The sequence below is a fragment of the Cupressus sempervirens genome, chromosome 2 (assembly GCF_028749045.1).
Source record: "Cupressus sempervirens isolate cs-2001-9-10 chromosome 2, ASM2874904v1, whole genome shotgun sequence".
NCBI classification, from domain to species: domain Eukaryota; kingdom Viridiplantae; phylum Streptophyta; class Pinopsida; order Cupressales; family Cupressaceae; genus Cupressus; species Cupressus sempervirens.
Window position 1 is genome coordinate 397469682 of NC_143119.1, and position 22660 is coordinate 397492341.

The window sequence follows — 22660 nt, forward strand, 5'->3', positions numbered from 1 at the left end:
ATATGCATATTTATTGTTGCAAATACAATATTTATTAGAATGTTAGATATTTGTGCTTGCAAATAGAATATAAATGGTAATAATTTATACTAAGGTAATGGACAATGGGTCCCATAAGGTATGCAAATTATTATTTGTACTTTCTCTTTATGGAAATAATACATCGAAAGTATAGATTTAAAAAAAATAAAAATAATAATATATATATATATATATAATATGTATGTATTTAAATATTCATTTAACTATTATATTTATTTGATCTATATTATATTGGAAATTATATAACGATTAATATGAGTTACAATGAGAATCATGATAATATTAATGAGAAATATAATTATGTTATAGGAGCTATTTTACCTTGATCTTTCTTTCGAGAATGTTCTTGGAGGAAAAAGAGGGAGATTAAGAATCGTGGCTGAGTTTAAGAAAATGGAAGGATATGTTGCTTCTACTATTAAGCTTAATGAATGTTTGGAGCTTCAATGGATGAAAAAAGCAAGTTGGAACTTAGAAAGAAGTCGTCAAATTTGATGTGATGCAAAAGTGTTCAAAGATATAAGAGTGAGAATTTTACATTGTGGGGGGAATAATAACCAATGTTTCATTCCCACTTGAACCATCTTTAGTAAGGTAATCTTACAATTCGTACTCGTCTGAGGATGTTCTTGCAGGAAAAGTAGTTTGTTACTTTACACATGCTATCAAATATTGTGTAGACAAGAAGTCATTAGTCATTTGATGATCAGGATAAAGTGAGGATCTTGAAGTGAATATCTTAATGATTGAGATTATGAGTATCCTTCTATATTAAGAGGGAGTATGACACTTCTTCGAAGGCAATGTAGGAGCCTAGAAGATTAATACTCAAAGGGAGTCTAAAAATACATGTGTGTGAGTGCATGATGTTGATGGCCCTACTCCTATGCATATCATGAGGAAGTGATGATTTATCATCAGAAGATCAGAAAATCAATATCACATTCAGAGTGAGTCTGACAAGAATCCTTGGGTGAAGAGAGCCTCTAAGGGAGTAACTAGACTTCCTAAGATCATTGTTCAAAGGGAGAATTTTGAGGTGCAATCCTTTGTGAATGATATCTTCTCTACTAGGAGAAGTTCTAAAGTAAAATTGGCTGTAATGTATTCTTCTCTATGAGATAGGATTGAGGTGAAAACCTTTGTATGATCCTCTAACTGGGTTCATGGTGGGTACTATTTCACATATGATATGTAATGAAAGGTGACGATCTCTCATTGACATACATAAACAAAAGGTAATCATTATAAGATGACGATCTTATAAATGGTAGACCTGTTATCATGATAGACTTCATTAAATTGTTGTCTCAGAGTGCTGAAAATCATGATAACAAATAGACAAAAGGTAATCTTTGTAAGGTGACGATCTTGCAAATGATAGGCCTATTATTATGACAGTTTTGTTCCGGATACACTGGAAGTCATTTATAACGAAAGCATTATGATTACTCTAGATATTGTTTTGGACAATCAGAGATCATAATATATGTTATGATAGTGTTCATATTACCGTGATTGTAGTTATTTGACAAGTCACTATTTCAGAGTGTTAAAGTCAGATAATATGTTATGTATAGATTACCTTGATGCTAATACTTCATTAAAAATAAAAAAATAAATTTTTTGTCACTTCTCCCTTGCTAAGGAGTGTTGAAGTATAGCATCAGTCGAAGTGATATACTCATTACATTGAGTATTTGTATTCATGATTTATATGAACATTGTTTTATGTCCTATATTTTATATATATATATATATATATATATATATATATATATATATATATATATTATTATAATATATTACATATATGGTTAATATATTAATATTACATATATGCTTAAAGTTGAGTTATACACATGGTTATTTATTAACTAATGATGATTAACTATATAGACATGTCTCCTCTCATATTTAGGAGTCTTCAAATTTGCATTTGGAAATCATCAATCACATTGGCAATGTTACTACATTTGCAGAAACGATCTTAGAAAAACAACAAATATCATGAATAGACATGTCCCTAAAGAGACATGTCTATTCATAGTTCATTCTTTATATAAATATATTGATAGCTGCATTTGAAAAACATATACCAAACACATGGCAATGCAATTACACTTGCAGCGATCCTGTTACTCCAACATGGTATTAGAGCTGGCTGCAAATGTATATGAAAAATATATTAAGATGATGAATGGAATAAATCAAAGCCTTAGGAGGATGAGACTTTGTAAAGCTTCACAAGAAAACTGCACTGTAGATTTTTAAAGATAAAGTGAATAAGATATGAAATATAGAGGGAAACAAAATTTACCATTTTCTCCATCTTTAATGCAATAATCCCATTCGCATAACAGATACGTGACCACCATCGATAGTAGTAGAAAGAAATAAATGAAAGTGTTAAATAAGAAGCCAAATATTTTATAAGCACGGGTGTTGAAAGGAAAATGTGTAATATGGGTAGACCCTTTCATTTGATCTTCAAATAAATTTATATCTTATGTTTCAAACAAATCACCGCAAATAAATTGAGGAAAAAATAGGAGTTGGACCCTCAGTCCAGTCTGTAACCATCTGATTTGGAATCAAATGGGAAGTACAATCATATATATATACAAAACAATCCAATAATGACTACGGAAAGAATGTAAGAACAACCACATGGGAAGGTAACATCACAACTGCAGCGAATAAACCCAAGGTGAAGTCTAATCAGTAGTATGCAATGGTATGGAGCAAGGTGCGGTTATTGGAATAAGGAGCGAGCATTGGGCTAAGAGGACGATAAGGAAACGTGGATTGAGTTAAGGTATGATATAATGTTTATGCATTATTTGAATATAAGGTATTATACTTTTGTAGTATGACATATTTTAGATTAAGGTAAAAACAGGTTTTGAAGGGGCCTCGAAACCCTTTACATCAAAAAGAAAGATATACCATTAAGCACTACCAGGTTTTAAAAGGACCTGAAACTAGCTGAACATCTAAACCAGGTTTTACAGGGACCTGAAACCAACAAATGTATCCAGAAAAGCAACCAAAAACAACACTGGAACCTGGAAAGTAAACAGATTGGAAGGCAAGGCAACCAGTAAAACCTCCTAGACTAGTAACTAGCGAGCCAGAGCCACAACCCACCCACCATCACAAAAAACCAGTCAGAATAGGGGAACTTAAGATTTTCCTTTTGATTTGAAGTTTCCCTTACACGATCGAAAGTTCATATCTAAAGGGGGAGCAGAAGGCTTAGTTCTCTTACTCTTTACCGCTATCCACCCGTCCTCAATCTTTGGAGCCTCAGCAACCCAAGCCTCAGAGGAAATAGAACAGTGGAACCCAGAGGGCGCCGAAGCCGCAACAATCTCCCTATGAGAATTAGACGACAACTGGCCCTTAGGAAGAGCATCCGAAACAAGGGAAGAGACCACACCCTCCTCTTCCACCAACTCCAAATGATTGCCAAGAGAGACCTCAGCCACAAAATCCACAGGAGCATCCAAGGATTGTTTCACCATATAGTGTTCAAAAGAGGCCCCTGACCACCACAAAGGTGGTCGCCTTGATTTAGACTTCCCAGCAACACACCGAGCATCAATGTGACCAATCAAGTGGCAATTCCTACAACAAAAAGGGATACCTTCAAAATTCAGCATTTGTGTCCAAGAACCCCTCAGGGAATCAAAGCAAATCGCCTCAGGGAGGCCCTTTGAAACATCCAACTCAACAATTGTAGTATGACATGTTATTATTTGAATATAAGATGTTTTATTTGAATAACTATAGTATGACATGTTATAGTTATATATATAATGAAAGGAATGGTATTCAAATTGAATAATCCATCTTATTGAGAATAATTATTAAAGATATTATTATTATAAGAATTATGTGCCTTGATCTTTTCCTCCGAGAATGTTATTGTAGGAAAATGAAGATTGATTTGAAATTTAGAGGGAGATTGAGATTCAAAAGGAGCCTAACATTTCAATAGATGCAACCTTGAAAGAGAGGGAGCAGATAGAGGAGATGGTTTCATCAACATTCTGTGATCTCAGATGTATTGATTAAGTGGGAGTAGACCATGTTGAAGATGGATTCTCCAGTAATCAATAAATTGTATTAGTCAAGAGGATTGTGATTCTTGAATATTCTTTAGAACTATATGGGCCTACTTGTGTATATCATGAGGAAGTGATGACTTCCAAATTATTATCACTTATATTTGTAGAAGTTATTGAAAGGTGACGATCTTTCAATAACTTACTCTATTATGAGGGATATCTTACGATGTCTATGTAAATCATGATAGATTATACTTTGCATGGCGAATGTTTATATGATACACATTATGAGAATGTGAGTGCACATACCTTGTAAACACTTTGAGTACATGGTGAATGGTATGCAAATTGATGTTCAAAAGTCCATTACACAGAGTGCTTGGTGAATGTCAAATAAGTTGACTTCAGGAGGTCATTACTCATAGTACTTGGTGAATATCTTGCAATTTGACATTAGGGAGACCATTACTTAAAGGAACTTAGTGAATGTCCAATGAGTTGACATACAAATGTTGAATGAGTCGACATTCAAGAAACCATGATGTCAAATGAGTTGACACCATGACGTCAAATGAGTTGACACTAGAATGTCAAATGAGTTGACATTCGATTTTCTTATATTACATTGAGGTATTATATGGTTATGTGTTTATCCTCCCTAGCTAAGAGGGAGTGTTAATGTTTTGTAGCTTCGGTGTGATAAACTCTAGTGAAGATATTTATATATATACTTAATATATATGAGATGCACATAAATATATGTACATATATTTTATTATTATTTAAATATTAGAGAAAGAGTATATAATTTGTATATATATAATTATAATGATTAATATCATAAATAGACACGTCCTTGAACAAACATGTCTATTCATAGCTCAGTCTCCATATAAATATATTGATAGCTGCATTTGAAAAACATATACCAAACACATGGCAATGCAATTACACTTGCAGCAATCCTGTTACTCAACATCTACAATTGGTACAGATAGCATATCTTCCATTGTGTTTGTGGTACCTTTCTTGTGTATGATTTGTTAAAGTTGTAGCTTCAGTCGGATTAATTCAATTTGAGATACATTGTTGTTATTGGTAAATCACCATTTCCTATATATACTATTAATGTTACATAAATAAATATTATTCTATATATATTATAGTATATAATATATATATATATATATATTATATGATATATAATACATATATATTATACAATATATACATATATATCTATATATATTATACAAATTATTATTTTTAATAAATTAATTAAAAGATGATTAAACCTTAGAGACATGTCTCCTCTCATATTTATATGAATGAGATTCAAATCGACATTTGGAACACATCAATTATAATGACCATGTCAGTACATTTGCAAGAAAACGATCCATATTACTCAACATGGTATTAGAGCCTAACTACAACTGTACCAAAAGAAAGAGAGACCAATAATTTTGCAAATGGACGGAATCTGTATGAAGATATAGATGACACATTCTAACCAATGCATCGTCTCTGTATGGAACTCGACGTTGAGAAATTATGATCAAATAGATGGAGATAACTCCGATTCCATATATTAGTACAAGAAACTTATTTGCTTATTGATGGGAGGGTGACACATTGACCGGTCTAATTTGATTGTATAGAGTTGTACAAGTAGAACAGGTGAACACCTTGGATTCAACCAAAGAAAAGTTGACTATGAGGCCTTACATGTGCTTTTCTCTCACAGCTCTAGTTGGGAGACTCATGTCACAATCCAACTTCGATTTTAGTCGACCAGGTCATCACAAATCGAACAAGCACTAAGCAAGTTGTATATTAGTGATTGAGCAAGTCAAAGCCTCACAAGTTGTTGAGCTGGAGAATAATTGGTGATTATAGTTGTGGCTGATGTATTTTTTTTTCCTCTACTTTGGGAGTGACAACTATACATGTAGGGAGCAATGTTCAATGAGAGATCATGTGGTAGCTTGAATATTTGAAAGAGCCCACAATATGTGTTGAGGTGGAAATTAAATATTGTGAAGCATAGGGTTGAGGAATACATTTAAATTGAGATAAGTGAGAACAAAAATATCAAAATTCCTATTAGGTATTCTTGCTTCGAGGTTGGCAAAATAGAAAACTAACAAGGTTCATACTTCAATGGGAACCTTATATATTTTGAGGAAACCTATTTTAGAGCATGAGACATGTTCGTCAAGGTTTTTTTGACTGGCAAATCCACAGGACGCACAAATAAGGGAGGAAGTGAACAAACCACATCTGGTAAAACCCTCATCAACATCCTTAATATTGCATCACGAATGTATCATAATATAAAATAGTGGTTAAGAGGACTATGTGGCTCAACACCAATAAATCGTCAAACTTGCAGAGGAATCAAACATGACTATTTAATATCGATAGGAAGAATAAATGTGAAATATAGGGGATAATATATATTAACTTAATCCCCCTTGTAATACCACGAACGAAGGGACTACAAAGGTCTGAAATCGATTCCTTATCGGAATAAAGAACAATGAAGAAATAAAAGATAAAATAGAAGGACCAGTAAAGCATGGTGAAGTGAACATGTTAGAGTTTGACGAGTGCAATTTTGTCCAGTGCAGAAAATTAGTGGTATCATCAAAGACAAAGTCCTACCTTGTTGTGGAAGAATTCTGAGCATTCTAAAGTGTTTGTTTTCAACATATAATGTTTTTGCCTTGTTTGTTAAAAGTAAAGGATCTCTGATAGATAAACAATTACAAATATTTGTTTATTAATTCTGAATCAAATAGGTAGAATGATGTTACTTATCTTTATTGTTTTGCAGCAAATTCTAGAGTTCTTCCTTCTTTAGCTTTGATTGCTTTTACTGGATCTCTGTAAGACAAATGAAATAATAATAGCAATTGATATTCTAATGTGAATATTATACTGTAGGTACTTGTATTGTCCTTTTGTAATATGTTCACTGCATTTGAAGGAACTCAAGTATATATGCACTCGAACAGCCATGACTCCGAAGAGTCATGCCTCTACGTGGCCCAAGGGCCACGTAGGGACATGGGCCTTCGAAGTCATGTTTGGTATAACTGTTCTGTGTTTATTATTTTGTTGCCCGATAACACAAGGCATAATCTCGATATCATTAAGAGTGCCAAGTCGGGTTGTAAACCTGACACAAGATGCAATATATATTACGCGGGTTCTAGCATCCCGACTGTACATCCGTGGAGGATAGCAATATGCCCAACGATAATCATCAATCATGAATAATACAGAGTTCGACAGTGATATTTGTCGTGATTTAAATGCAAAGTTCAACAGCAAGATCTGTCATGAGTAATGTGAATCTTGACCACTTAAGTTGGTCGATAATCCATATAAATACTGTCACAATATATGTACATAACAAGGATGTATGTATATGTACATGTATGCATACATCAGTATGAATACATGTACGTATATATAGGTCTCTGTCATGTATATCGGACAATGATGCATAGATACTTCTCTGCAATATAAGACAGATATCAGAGTTAGAACACAAATTGCTTATATCTTTGAAATATAGTTACAAATAATAACATCATGGAAGATTCAGATTTACTTCTCCTAATGCTAAACATCAACACTCCCTCTTTAGCTAGGGAGAAAGAAAACTTGATCAGAGTCATCTAATAAGCAATACTGTAAGAGCAGTAATTGATCTCTACTTGCACTTAAGCAAAGTCTAGAGACAATACACACAACCTCTACTTGCACTTAAGCAATGTCTAGAGGAGCTCAAAAAAATCTCTACTTGCACTTAAGCAATGTCTAGAGAAGCCCAAAAAATAATCTCTACTTGCACTTAAGCAATGTCTAGAGAAGCCCAAAAATAATCTCTACTTGCACTTAAGCAATGTCTAGAGAAGTTAAAAAATAATCTCTACTTACAAGATCGTCATCTTGTAAATAATTAAAGATTACTGAATATGTTCATGAAAGATCGTCACCTTTCATAACATATAAAATAGGAGAAACAAGCAATTCTTTTATTTCAAAAAATTTCCATTACAAATAATCATACCAAGCCTTTCACTGAAATATTTCAGTTTCACTTTAGCAAGAGGTTTGGTAAGAATATCAGTTGATTGATCATTAGTTCATATATATTCCAATTGAATAACTCCTCGATTAACAATATCCCTAATGTAATGAAATGGAATTTCAATATGTTTAGAGTGATTGTGAAACACAGGATTAGAGGAAAGCTTGATACAGCTTTGATTATCACAATAAATCATAGTAGGCTTCAATGGTCTTTCGAAGAGATTTGAAAGCAACTTTCGAAGCCATACTGCTTCTTTGGCACATAGGGAGGATGCAATATACTCAGCTTCAGTAGAGCTCAAGGCTACAAAAGTTTGTTTCTGACTAGTCCAAGATATCATATCGGATCCAAGGCTAAAACAGTATCCTGAAGTACTCTTGCGGTCAATAGAACTTCCAACCCAATCAGAATCAGAGTATCTAGTTAGCTCAAGATTAACTTTGTCATATTTGATTCCCATTCCAATAGTACCCTTTAGATACCTCATTATGCATTTAGCTGCCTACAAGTGTATCTTCTTAGGTGAGCACATGAACTGACTTAAGGTATGAGTCGCATAACAAATGTCATGACGAGTATTAACAAGGTACATTAAGGATCCAATAATCTGTCTGTAATAAGTAGGATCCACATCTTTAGATTCATTCACATCTTTTAGTTTGTGTAAGTTTATTTCCATAGGTGTAGCAGCTGGTTTGCATTCCATCATGCCAAACTTGGTTAATATGTCAATTGTATATTTTCCCTGATTTAGTATAATGCAGTTGTCCAGTTGCTAAATTTCTAAACCCAAGAAATAGTGAAGTAATCCTAGATCCTTCATTTCAAATTCAACAGAGAGATCTTGTTTACATTTTTTTATAAGATGTTCATCACCTGTAATAAGTAAATCATCAACGTATAATACAAAGATAACCATATCATCACCTTCAGTTTTGAAATATAAATTTGGATTAGCTTCATTTCTCACAAATCCCAATTTTACTAGATAATTATCTATTCTTTCATATTAGGCTCTGGAAGCCTGTTTAAGACCATAAGGAGCCTTCTTCAACTTACAAACATGAGTCCGGTGATCAAATATACTGAACCCTTCTGGGTGTTCAACATAAACTTCTTCAATCTTACCATTGAGAAACGCTATTTTGACATCCATTTGATGAACTTTCCATCCTTTAGAAGCAACAATAGCTAGAATTGTTCTGACAGAGGTATATCTGGCAACAAGGGCAAAAGTCTCATCATAATCGATGCCTTCTTTTTGAAAGAATCCTCAGGCTACGAATCTTGCCTTGTATTTTTCAATACTGCCATCTGCAACATGTTTAATTTTGAACAACCATTTAGAAGAAACAACAGATTTGTTTTTAGGTCTTGGTACTATATCCCAAACATCATTTTTCAATATTGAATTATATTCTTCAATCATGGCTTCCTTCCAAGATTGATGTGAAAGTGCTTCTTTAACATTGGCAGGTTCATATTTTATGAGTTCAGATAATAGAGCAACATAGCAGGATTGGTTCCTAGTCCTTTTGCTTTCCTGAATCACATCATCTGGTTCAACTTGATTTTCAGCTAACATCTTTCTAGCCCAGAGGGGTCTCTTCTTATTGTTAAGGTTGATGTTTTCAGATTCAGTATGATTTGACATGGAAGAGATGTCAGAATTTTCTTCCCTCTCAATTTTTGTATCTTGATCTTCTTCTGAAATAGATTCATCATTATTAGAAGTCTTGAAGGCCATGTCTTCTTCAAAGATGATATCTCTACTAATCTCAATAGTTCTTTGACCAGGAACGTAGATTCTATACCCTTTTGAAGTTTCACTATAACCAATGAATATCCCTTTCTTCCCAGAAGGCTCTAATTTGGTTCTCTTTTCTTTTGGAATGTGAATGTAGATTGGACATCCGAAAATTCTTAGATGACTTAAATCTGGTTTAACTTTGGTAAATACTTCTTCAAAAGTGATGTTTTCCAATATAGAGTGAGGATAACGATTTTGAATGTAGACGGCTGTATTGGAGGTGTCAGCCCAAAAGGAGTAATGAAGGTTTTGATCATGTAACATGGCCTTGGCTGACTCAACAATGGATCTATTTTTCCTTTCAGCTATTCCATTCTGTTGAGGATTATAAGGTACGAAATACTCCCTCTTAATGCCAACAGAAATACAAAACTTTTTAAAAATATTAGAAGTGAATTCACCCCCATTATTAGACCTAAGGGTTTTGATCTTTTGTCCTGATTGATTTTCGACCAGGGCTTTAAACTCTGTATACTTGGATAAGACTTCAGAAGACTCCTTTTGTTTTAGAAAATAAATCCAAGTTCTCCTAGAGTAGTCATCAATGAAAATTACATAAAATTGACATCCATTTAGAGAGGGAATTGGCATAGGACCACAAAGCTCTGTATGAATCAACTCAAGTGTGTTTTTAGATTTATGAACACTATTGGGAAATGAGTGTTTAGTGTTTTTCCCTAAGGCACACCCTTTTACAAATACTTGAGTGATTTGAATTTAGATTTGGAAGACCTTTTACAATTTTACTTATAGATGCTAAAGCTCGAAAATTAAGATGACCTAATCTTCTATGCCAAATTTCAAAGGAGTTAGTCTTATTTCTACTAAGAGTTAAGTTTAACTCCGGGTTTTGAAAATTACATAGTTTATAAAGACTTCCATACCTAACCCCTATGGTTATAGCTTTCTTGATAGATGAGTTCTTAGTCTAGGATAGAACTTTATCTCCTTGAAATGCGATGTGGTACCCTTGATCAACAAGTCCAGAGATGGAGACAAGATTTCTTTTGATTCCTGGCACATAAAGGACGTTCTTTAGTTGTAGAGTGATATCAGAATTTAGTTAAATAGAACATGTACCAATGCTTTTAATTGGATGAGAGGAGTTGTCTCCAATAGTAACTTCTTCTGATTCATGATTTGAGAGAGTCTCAAACTTGTCTTTAAATCCAGAGATATGGCGAGAAGCTCCACTGTCAAGAATCCAGGTGTTGAGGTTAGAATTTAACTCACTTGAGAGAGCTACTATAAATGCATAATTTTCTTTGTCTATCTTTTCACTATTCTCTTCTTTAACTTCTGCCAATGCTGCTTGAATTTTCTGTTTTTCAGAACACACATAGTAGGAATGACCAAGCTTATCGCATTTGAAGCATCTTACTTTGGACCAATCTCTATGTTTGTGGGATTTGTGACTTTTATTATTTTCCTTCTTGTTATGTTTGAACTTCCTTTTCTTATTTGATTTAGATTACAAAGCTTAGATGTCACCGTCTTGATTTGATATTAAACCTCTGGATGCTAATCAGGACTCTTTTTGAGTGCATTCATTATTTAGTTGATCAAACTTTGGAAGTTTGGGACAAGAACTTAAACCTCTTATGAAAGTTTCCCATGATAGTGGAAGTCCTCTAAGTGCAATCATACTTAATTCCTTATCACCTATTTGATTTTGCATGGTAGCCAATTGATCCTTTAATTCAGTAATTCTGAGGAAGTAAGATGTAATTGATTCTCCATTTTTCATCTTTATGTAAAGTAGATCTTGTTTCAAAGTAAGCAATCTGCTTGTATTATTAATTTCAAATGTACTTTGAATTGTAGAAAACATTTCAAATGCAGTTTTGAGATTTGCTATAGAAGAAAGTATATGATCTTTAACAGAATCTATATGATCTTTAACTGAATCTATGATTATTTTCATTGCCTTATTATTGTGCCTTTTCCATATTGCTTTCTCAGATTCATTTTCAGGCATAGGTAAATTAGTTTCAATGTGATTTTCTAATTCCATTTCTCTTAGAATTATTAATAGCTTGGTTTTCCAAGATGAAAAATTAGAAACTCCATCTAGTCTATCCTCAATTTTTACATGGTTCACCATCTTAATGCCTTTTAGAATTTTTTTCTTTTTCCCTTAATTTAGAATTTAGTATTTTGCAATGGTTTTCTTATCAGTGCAGCTCTGATACCATTTTAAAAGTAAAGGATCTCTGATAGATAAACAATTACAAATTGTTTATTAATTCTGAATCAAATAGGTAGAATGATGTTACTTATCTTTATTGTTTTGCAGCAGATTCTAGAGTTCTTCCTTCTTCAGCTCTGATTGCTTTTACTGGATCTCTGTAAGACAAATGAAATAATAATAGCAATTGATATTCTAATGTGAATATTATACTGTAGTTACTTGTATTGTCCTTTTGTAATATGTTCACTGCATTTGAAGGAACTCAAATATATATGCACCCGAATAGCCATGACTCCGAAGAGTCATGCCTCTATGTGGCCTAAGGGCCACGTAGGGACATGGCCCTTCGAAGTCATGTTTGGTATAACTGTTCTATGTTTATTATTATCTCGATATCATTAAGAGTGCCAAGTCGGGTTGTAAACCCGACATAAGATGCAATATATATTACGCGGGTTCTAGCATCCCGACTGTACATCCGTGGAGGATAGCGATAATCATCAATCATGAATAATACAGAGTTCGACAGTGATATCTGTCGTGATTTAAATGCAAAGTTCAACAGCAAGATCTGTCAAAAGTAATGTGAATCTTGACCACTTAAGTTGGTCGATAATCCATATAAATACTATCACAATATATGTACATAAAAGGGATGTATGTATATGTACATGTATGCATACATCAGTATGAATACTTGTATGTATATATAGGTCTCTGTCATGTATATCAGACAATGATGCATAGATACTTCTCTGCAATATAAGACAGATATCAGAGTTAGAACACAAATTGCTTATATCTCTGAAATATAGTTACAAATAATAACATCATGGAAGATTTAGATTTACTTTTCCTGACGCTAAACATCAACATTGTTTATTATCATGGGAATCTTCGTGTGAAGCAACTGAGCAGCAAGTTTGATAAACAAAACAAAAAATGAGGTTAGAAGGTTATGATGCCTATGAGTAACAATGACTTATTTAAAATATTAACAAATACAATGAAAAGGTACAATATGTTGTGAAAAGTCATCTTAATAAATAGTTGTCTTACAAGAATTTATAAGAAAGATATAAAGTCATCGTGGAAGTTTGTTGAAGACGAGTCTTTCTAATGTGAGGGAAAATGACATAAACTATGAAGATTAATGATATTAAACGAAAGGATATACATGTATATCCTATAAATTTGATATATTATAATTTTGTATGTGTGAAAATAAAAAAGAGTAAGAAAAGGAGCCATTTCTAGGGATACTGCCTCTAAAAGAAATGAATTGAGATACGTATTTTCTGATTATTATATCTTGCAAATTACTTTTATTTACTTTTTATAGTTAATCTCTTATTTTTATTTCTATATGCACTGTAGGATCTATTTGCTTTGATCTTTTCTTCCAAAAATGTTCCTATAGGAAAAAGAGGGAGATTTAGATTAAGAGGGAGACATGTCCATTAAGGGACATGTCTCTTCGTGGCCTATCAACTCACTTAACACTCAACCATTGATGAGATTGCTGAAACAAAAATCCCTTTATTCTTTGTCGAGAATAATAATAAATGGAAGCAGTGGGCAATATCCTCTGTTATAGGATGCGGGAAGACAAAAAAAAAATAAAAAAATAAAAAAATAAGTGATCCTGAGAAAACATTATGGTGATGAATTAGAACATGATGACGTGACAAAATTGAGCATCAGGTAATGTGACTTAAAAGAAGCCTGAAATCTAACCTTTTGTATGTGAGTGCAACAGAAACATAATACTAGGAATATTTAGATGATATTAGAAGTTTTATTATAACATTGTGGAGATTAAGCATGAAGAACAATCAAACACCCTCTTAGCTAATGTAGATAAGATGTTTTGAGAGAGATTGTATTACTTCATATGTTGGAAACAGAGGAGTGAAGTTGGTGAATGGGCACATTGAGTGAGCTTATACTTTTCATAGATCGTAATGAAATGGTATAGATTTTGTTAGTTGTAAGGTCATTGTTCATACCCAAATGCTAATACGGGTGTTGACCAACTGGAGACTCAACCTCCTATTGTCTGATGAAAATAATATATCAATCACAAGCTCTTTGTGTAGAATATGATATGGCAAACCAAGAAGTACCAGAGATTGCATTCAAGGAAGAAAGATTTTTTGTGTAGTCATGGGACTAAAGAGTGACTAAAAACCCTATAAAATGGAGTAAGTGGGAATTTTACATTGTGGGGGGAATTATAATGGATGTTTCATTCCCATTGTTTGAAAAATGCTTGGATGGAGATGATTTTCTGATTTGTTACATATGGAGCCTCACTGGAGAAACTTGTATTAATGATGTTTATGTGCAGATAAGTATTTTTGAGTATTACATTTATCTACTCACTATATTCTTTCTATTTGTAGTTCTATATATGCTATAAAAGTTATTTGCCTTGATCTTTTCCTTAATGTCTAAGGATGTATTTTATAGGAAAAGGTTGGTACCTTACATATGCTACCAAATATTGTGCATATCTAATCTTATGACAATAGCTCTGAAGAAGTTGTGATCTAGAATTCATTACTCATTTGATGACTAGGTTGGATAAAGTGAGACTCTTGAAGCAATTATTTGTGATGACTCAAATTATGAGTATCCTTCTTTATTAAGAGGGAGTCTGACTGCATGATTTTGGTGGGCCTACCTCAATGTACATCATGAGGAAGTAACGACTTATCACCAAAAATTCAGAAAGATCAATATCGGATTTAGAGGGAGTTCAACAGGCATCCTTAGGCAAAGAGAGCTCTAAGGGAGTAACTAGAGGACTTGAATTAACAAGATTGTTGTTTAGAGGAAGAAATTTCAAGTGTGATCTCTTCTCTATAAGGGACAAGTTCGAAGTGAAATTCTTTGTAATGGGTTCTTCTCTGTGAGAGAGAATTGAGGTGAAAGCTCTTGTACCACCCTCTGACTTGGTTCATGGTGGATACTATTTCACATATGATATATAATGAAAGGTGACAATCTTTCATTGACATATATAAGGTAAGCATTGTAAGGTGACAATCTTATAAATGGTAGACCTGTAATCATGTTAGACTTCTTAAGTTGTCTCAAAATGTTGGAAGTCATGATAACGAACATATCATGATCAGACTTCATTAAGTTGTTGTCTTGGAGTGCCAGATATCATGATACTTGTCATGATAGAGTTCATGACATAGTGATTTCTAGTTATATGATCGACTTCATTAAGTTGTTCTCCTAGAGTGCCGGAAATTATATAACCCATATCCTACTAGGATATAACATATTCTTTTGGTAGGCATCAAGGATTTGGTGCCAATGCACATCCCAAAAGAATATAAGTATGACAAACATCATATGGTTGACATTCCTTGTTGAATCATACTTCGGATTATATTGAAAGATAACATCTAAGATATCATGATACTTGTCATGATAGAGTTCATGACATAGTGATTTCTAGTTATATGATCGACTTCATTAAGTTGTTCTCCTAGAGTGCCGGAAATTATATAACCCATATCCTACTAGGATATAACATATTCTTTTGGTAGGCATCAAGGATTTGGTGCCAATGCACATCCCAAAAGAATATAAGTATGACAAACATCATATGGTTGACATTCCTTGTTGAATCATACTTCGGATTATATTGAAAGATAACATCTAAGTTGATGGATATATGTTGATATGCCATTCCAAAAAAATAAAATAAAAAATAAATATCATATTGAGATGATATCTCTCTATATGCTTGAGAACATAATGTGTTCTATAAATCCTCCCTAGTTAAGAGGGAGTGTTAAAGTTGTAGGTTTAGTCAGATTAATTCGATTTGAGATACATTGTTGTTATTGGTAAATCATCATTTCCTATATATACTTATTTATGTTATATAAATATATATAGTATATTATATATATTATAATATATATAATACATATATTATTGTTTTTAATATATTAATTAAATGATGATTAAACCTTAGAGACATGTCTCTTCATGTCTCCTCTCATATTTATATGAAATTCAAATCTGCATTTGGAACACATCAATTATAATGGCCATGTTAGTACATTTGCATAAAACGATTCATGTTACCTAACATGATTGCCCAGTGACATTTATAAAGAGATCCCATCTATTTGGATGAGTTAGAAAATAGTGGTCCCAGGCTCATGAAACTTGCCTTATGCTACAATTTGCAACATATCCCTTGGAATCACAAAGTTCATAACACTGCTTGGAGTTACTTTAGGTGTCTTGATGACAAAGCCTATTATTTTGTTTGATCAATATCTGTTTGGCGTCATTATGAGTTATCATTCCTAAAATACAAGGACTTTCGCACACATGAAATGCATTCTGTTGAATCACTTTGCTTCCACTCCATCAACTTAATATGAATTAATATGAAAACTGATTTTACATTGTTTGATCACTTCTACTCTACTCCCTTTTACTGTTAAGTCTACGAGCTTAGGCAAAATGATTCTGTTTGGCGTCATTATGAGTTATCATTCCTAAAATACAAGGACTTTCGCACACATGAAATGCATTCTGTTGAATCACTTTGCTTCCACTCCATCAACTTAATATGAATTAATAGAAAAACTGATTTTACATTGTTTGATCACTTCTACTTTACTCTCTTTTACTGTTAAGTCTAGAATCAAATTAGATTGTAAACCTTACTCTTGAATTGAATTTCAGTAGAAAAGGCTTGATCATTCTTCCTTGTCTTGGTTTCTGCTGGTCACATCAATAGCAGTACACCACAATTTCTCCTTTGCTTGAGACCTTTCCTCTAGCTCCACTTCGTGTGATCTTCTTTGACGTGGTTCTTGTGATACTATTCTCTATGCAACTGCCAATATTGTGAATCGTTATGCCTATGTCCAACACAGTGACTACAATGATTCTGTAGATCAGTGCCAACATGTAATGGTGTGGCACTTACCTTTACACTTGGTCTTTGTATGTCCCAGTCCAAGGCTGGTTTGGTTTGCAGAAGTTTTCCCTACCTTGCTTCTACCTTACAACAAATTTTCTTGGATTTTTGGCTCAACAAAGTCTTGTAGCTTGCAAGGCATGATTTGTTTCCTTGTGTTTTGACGGGGACCTCCATGGTATTTTCTCAAGCTGTCTTCTTCATTAAAGTCCAAGCTGTCTACGTAATTTTACTTTGAAATGCTGTTGCATTCTTCAGTTACAACCCCCCTCCCCCCCCCCCCAAAAAAAAAATGTTGTCACTTAATCTTTTGATGAATGTTATGCACCGTTGAACATATCTGCTTCTTTAACACCTCCTTGAAACCATCCCATTTAGCATTTGAAAATCTCCATCAAACTAGAGTGTACCCTCCAATTTGTGCCAAACTTCATATATATATATATAGTAGACTGAAGTACCCTCTTGCTCCAACTATTTATCTACCATTTCGGCGTCTACGCTCCCATCACTTCTTTAATTTCTACTTTTCTTTGAAATGAGAAAGATTGATCATTTACCTAAGTTTACCTTTACCTTGCTCGGGCTACTTCTCTTCAATTATGAGTTATTTTTGCCAGATTCTTTTTCATGGGGCTCTGGCTAACTGTCTTCCATTTCAAGTTTCTTAGGAAGATCATGAACAATCACATCAATTGATGCTTGATCTTTTTTTGTTGCTTTGTCATGAATTACTGGTCTGACTCCACGGTTGCTTCTCTCTTTTCAAGGACTTCTCAAGAAATTTCACCTTTTTTAGCCATTTTTTTCTTTGCTAACATTTCCTGGTACAAATATCTTATTGATAAAGTCACAATTTTTCCTTTTTGGGCATTGTTAATACTCAAAAAAACCATGACAGTAGCTGAAAGCTTAAAATGCTGTGGTATGAATGTATGATTTTCTCAACTACTTGCTCTACCATAAATGCAATTTGAAACTTCAAATTGTTGTTATCAGTTGAATTTATACTTACAAATAGTGGTAAAGTTAAATGCAGATTATTGAGTGTAGAAAAGTTCTCAGTAGAAACATAAACAAGGATAGTAACATCAAAATTTATTGGGAATAGTACCATAACCCAAAAGAGCTTTATCCTAGAAGTCCCAGTGAGAAAATGCAGTTTGCCAGTATTGACTGATCACCATATCCCCTTTCTTCAACTAGGCAAGCTGCAAAGTGCAAAACTGTAGTGTACAAGAATGATACTATGCTACATCTCTCTTAACTATCAGTATCAGCTGCTGGTTACATTTACTGCACATATGACACAGTTCAACTTGTCAATCAGTCACTCCTGAATTCTTGCTTTTATTCATAGGCCTTGCCTCCTAGGTAGATGTTGGAGGTGTCATTTCATGCAACATCCCCGGCCATAGAAAAGCTTAAGTGGCAGATTTTAGCAGCTGTTATTGATATGTTCGAGTATAACTGTCATTGTCACTTATGTAACCACCCTTTTTTGTAGGATCACATTATCATGTATGTATCTGCTACTGTCACTGTCACATTCTTGACTCAATATCAGGTGTAAAAGCTGCCTGTTTTTAGAGCTGGATGACGAGGGCTGGTCCTTTCAATGTATTAAATATTCCTCTTTCAAGGTTATTAAGTTTTGAATTCTTTGTTGTGTGTACTCTCTCATCTTTAGATGGATCAAAAACATACCCTAAATATTAAATTGCAAACACATTTCTTTCCCAGTGTATTATAAATTTACAAGACATGCTACTTGATGACGGGCATTAGAAATAAATAACCATGCTAAAAGTTTAGATTCACGCAATCAATATCCTAAAGCATATTTTTTAATGGTAGTGGTGATGGTAATTATAAAGTAGGTTTTAGTACTTTACCTTGCTTTCATTTCAGGACATCTATAACTAGAATGCCACCATGCTATTATAGTGGTGGCTTGCTCTTGGACTGAGCCCTTCTTATTTACTTCTTAGAATGGTTTGTGATCAACTAAAGGCTACTCTATCCTACATTTTGGCTCCTTTGAATTCAATAGTTGCCTCTTCCAGTTCATGTTGTCTAGGCCATCATTACCATCTTTGATCCTTGTAAACGTCTTCAAGGATTTCCTTGCTATATTTTATTCTCATAGTTTTGAGGTTATGACATTGCAAAGAGATGTCACGGTGATGTGGAAAATTTTGAATTTAGTTGTGCTATTTATCTTCTGTTTCTTAATACACTTTGTTGATATATGTGCAGCCAATTACTTTTGCCTTTGTGTATGTTGGAACAACAATCAAGGACCTCTCCGATGTAACTCATGGTTGGAGTGAAATTTCAACAATTCGTTGGGTAAGTGCCATCTTCCATGACATTTTGAAGAACTTTAATAATTTTTAGGTAGATTGTCATTCAAGCTATTAATGGTACAGGCTTAACCATGCAGAGTGCTACTTCAATAATTAACTCCCTCATAGTCTTCGCTTGAGCACAAGGAAAATTATCATGGATGTATAGTTGCAAAATCTTGTGCTTATATAAAATAGTGTAAATTTTTGTGACAAGTTCTAGGTCAACTGGTGATTATATTTTTCTTCGATTTCAAAAAAAATGTATATCTATGCTATGTAATATGTATCATGCAGATGTCTGGCTATATAAAAAAAAATTTCGTTCTATTATTCGGGAAATGTAAATTTAGGTAACAGTGCTCCATTAGTCTGGAGTAGATAGAGGAAGAAGTTTTGCTGGCATACATTGGCAGAGTTTCAAACTGAGCTCATCTTCAAGTACCATTGTCTAATATACTCCACAGTTGCAGGGGTTGCTTATTCATGTGTTTGCTGAAGTGGAATGTTGACTATAGGGTGCTAGAAATTTTTAATGCTAGGATAGTTTGTTGTTTGAATTCACGATTGGGAAGAATCAAAAACTAAAGCGAAGGGTGTATGTATTGTTTCCAATTTGAATGTTCTCAAATTCCAACAGACATTGTAAATGGGTCGACAAGCTGCGGGCTTGACTTATTGTTGTAAGATACAAACTGGTTGGGGGACATAATTAGGTTTTGTTACAACCCCTAATAGTTTATTTACAGTATTTATCAAGTTTAGGCATGCAGCCAAAGAACTTTGTGCAATTTGTAGTTCTAGTGTAGTTGTCAAAATGTACAATTCATGTCACTATAAGTGCATTCATTGCCTTTGAAGTACCCATAAAAGGGAGTGCATGTGTCATTATCAACTGACAAGATTAATATTTGTAATAGTCATTGTGTATTATTACCATTCAGGGAATGTGGTATCAGTATCACATCTCATTTTAACACCTATTACGGATTATTATTCTACCCAGACACCAAATATGAGAATGGATTCTGCAAGGTTTGTCACATTTTTTTCGGTCTTCTATATTTCAAGTTTAGGTTTGGTTGGTAGCAGACTTCTAAATCAACTCAAATTGGAAAGACATGCTTGAGATGAGGAATATCTGTACTTAGGGTTTAAAATGGCAACAACAAATAACCATCACCAATCCCAGGCACTTGAAATTGAAATATAATAGATGATTCTAAAAGTTATCAGGGCCAAGGTGTTAAGAAGGAAAACTGATATGAGAGAATGGATCAGCTGATGAAGTGGATTCAACACTTTGTGATGGAAGGTAGTGCTAAAAGCAACTTATGCATACTGTAGAGAAATCCAGTGTTGATTTTTTGGGATCGCTGCAAATGTACTAAGCACTGCCATGATCTTTGGTATGTGTTTTCCAAATGGCAGTGACCTCTATTTATAATGAGTGTCTATTCGTTAATTTGACAATTAGTATAATAATAAATATAATCATAGTTGTGTATATATATATTAATATATATATATCATTATTATATTAATTTCTCTCATAAAACAAACTTATATCTCATATATAATTATATAGAACCATAGTTTTATCCGACTGAAGCTACCAAACATCAACATCCAGTTCACAAATAATTTTGGTGACTTGCAAGCTACATTTCTGAGCATGCCTCCACATCCATATTGAGTGCATTTGGTTATGGGTTAGCTTAGGGGTATGCTTCGGTGTGCTTAGGGTGTGTCCTCAAGCATGCCTAGACATACTTGTAGCTACCCAAAGGCATTGAGCTCCAAAAAGTAACAAAAAAGACCTTTTAGCTTTTTACCTTGCATCCCGAAACCCTAAAACACCCCTAAAAGCCTTATGTCATAAAATAGAAAGATCATTTTGCTTCACTCTCTCATTTCTCATTTTGGCTTTTTGAAAGGCATTTCACACACACACACACACACACACACACACACACACACACACACACACACACACACACACACACACACACACACACACACACACACACACACACACACACACATATCTGGCATATGAGATAATATTGAATTGCTGAACTATTAGTTGGCTTTTAATATTTATCTTTATCACTATCATATTGGCATTAAGCATGATCAGTGATTAAGTATCATACTATCAAACATATTAAGTTTTACAATTCCATATTTCTTATTTTTTTGTGTGTATATATACACACTGTACCCAAGGAAAAATTGCCATACTGACATTACCCATATCTATTTTGACAACTTAACTTAAAAGCTTGCATTGAATCAATACACACAGATGAATAGAAGATTGTGTAAAAAATGGCCCTTGGTTACTTTTATTTTTTTCAAAATTTATTTTCCACACAACTAGAAACTTAATCAACCATCATCATAGTGATGACTCCACATCACTACCAAAAGGCTTACAATAGAAAGTGTTAAGCTCCCTATGTCAATGTCATTTCCAGACCTATACCTAAACCTTGAAGGCTCATCCATTATGACCTTGCCTGTATATCCCCTTTTGCAGAATCAAAAGCTTCATAATTCGTATACCAAAGATAAAGAGAGTTCATCCTCTTCTCTTAGACAAGATCTCTCATTTCTTTTAATTCACAATATTTATTATTAACTAAACTTATGTATTTAAATTAGTCCATAGAATGATGGAATGGTTCCATACTAGTGACAACAATGGGCAATTGGGATGACAATTTGGTATATATACCCCATAATACACTACGAGTCCACTCTCTATCCCAAGGGTTATACATACACAAGTGAGATCTCCACAATTTGTGATATTGTCTAGCTCGATGGATTGAGATTTCCACAAGTCGTGAAACTATCTAGCTGGGTGGATTCAAATTCAATTACTTTATGATCATCAACAAGTTTGTCCACCCAAGAAGTGGCTAATGAAATATGCCTTCTTATGACCTAGTGGTATTGAGATCTATCTTTTTCTCAATATGGGTGGTACTTGGCATCAATTGTGCCATGATATAGGTGATTTCTTTTTTCTCAATATGGGTGGTGCTTGGCATCAATTGTGCCATGATACAACTTATTGCTTGTTAATTGTTTTGATATAATGGTCCTCTTTGGTTTCC

General features: G+C 33.6%; 1 protein-coding gene across 2 annotated transcripts in view; it reads left to right on the top strand.

Moving 5' to 3' along the window:
* Positions 1–22660, top strand: part of LOC149572810 (uncharacterized) — a 232135-nt gene that overhangs the window by 192430 nt on the left and 17045 nt on the right. For both annotated transcript variants that reach the window (XM_089813891.1, XM_089813892.1), the window contains exon 7: positions 19447–19539. In XM_089813891.1, coding sequence (XP_089670017.1) covers positions 19447–19539 — 93 coding nt within the window. The remainder of the gene's footprint in view (positions 1–19446; positions 19540–22660) is intronic.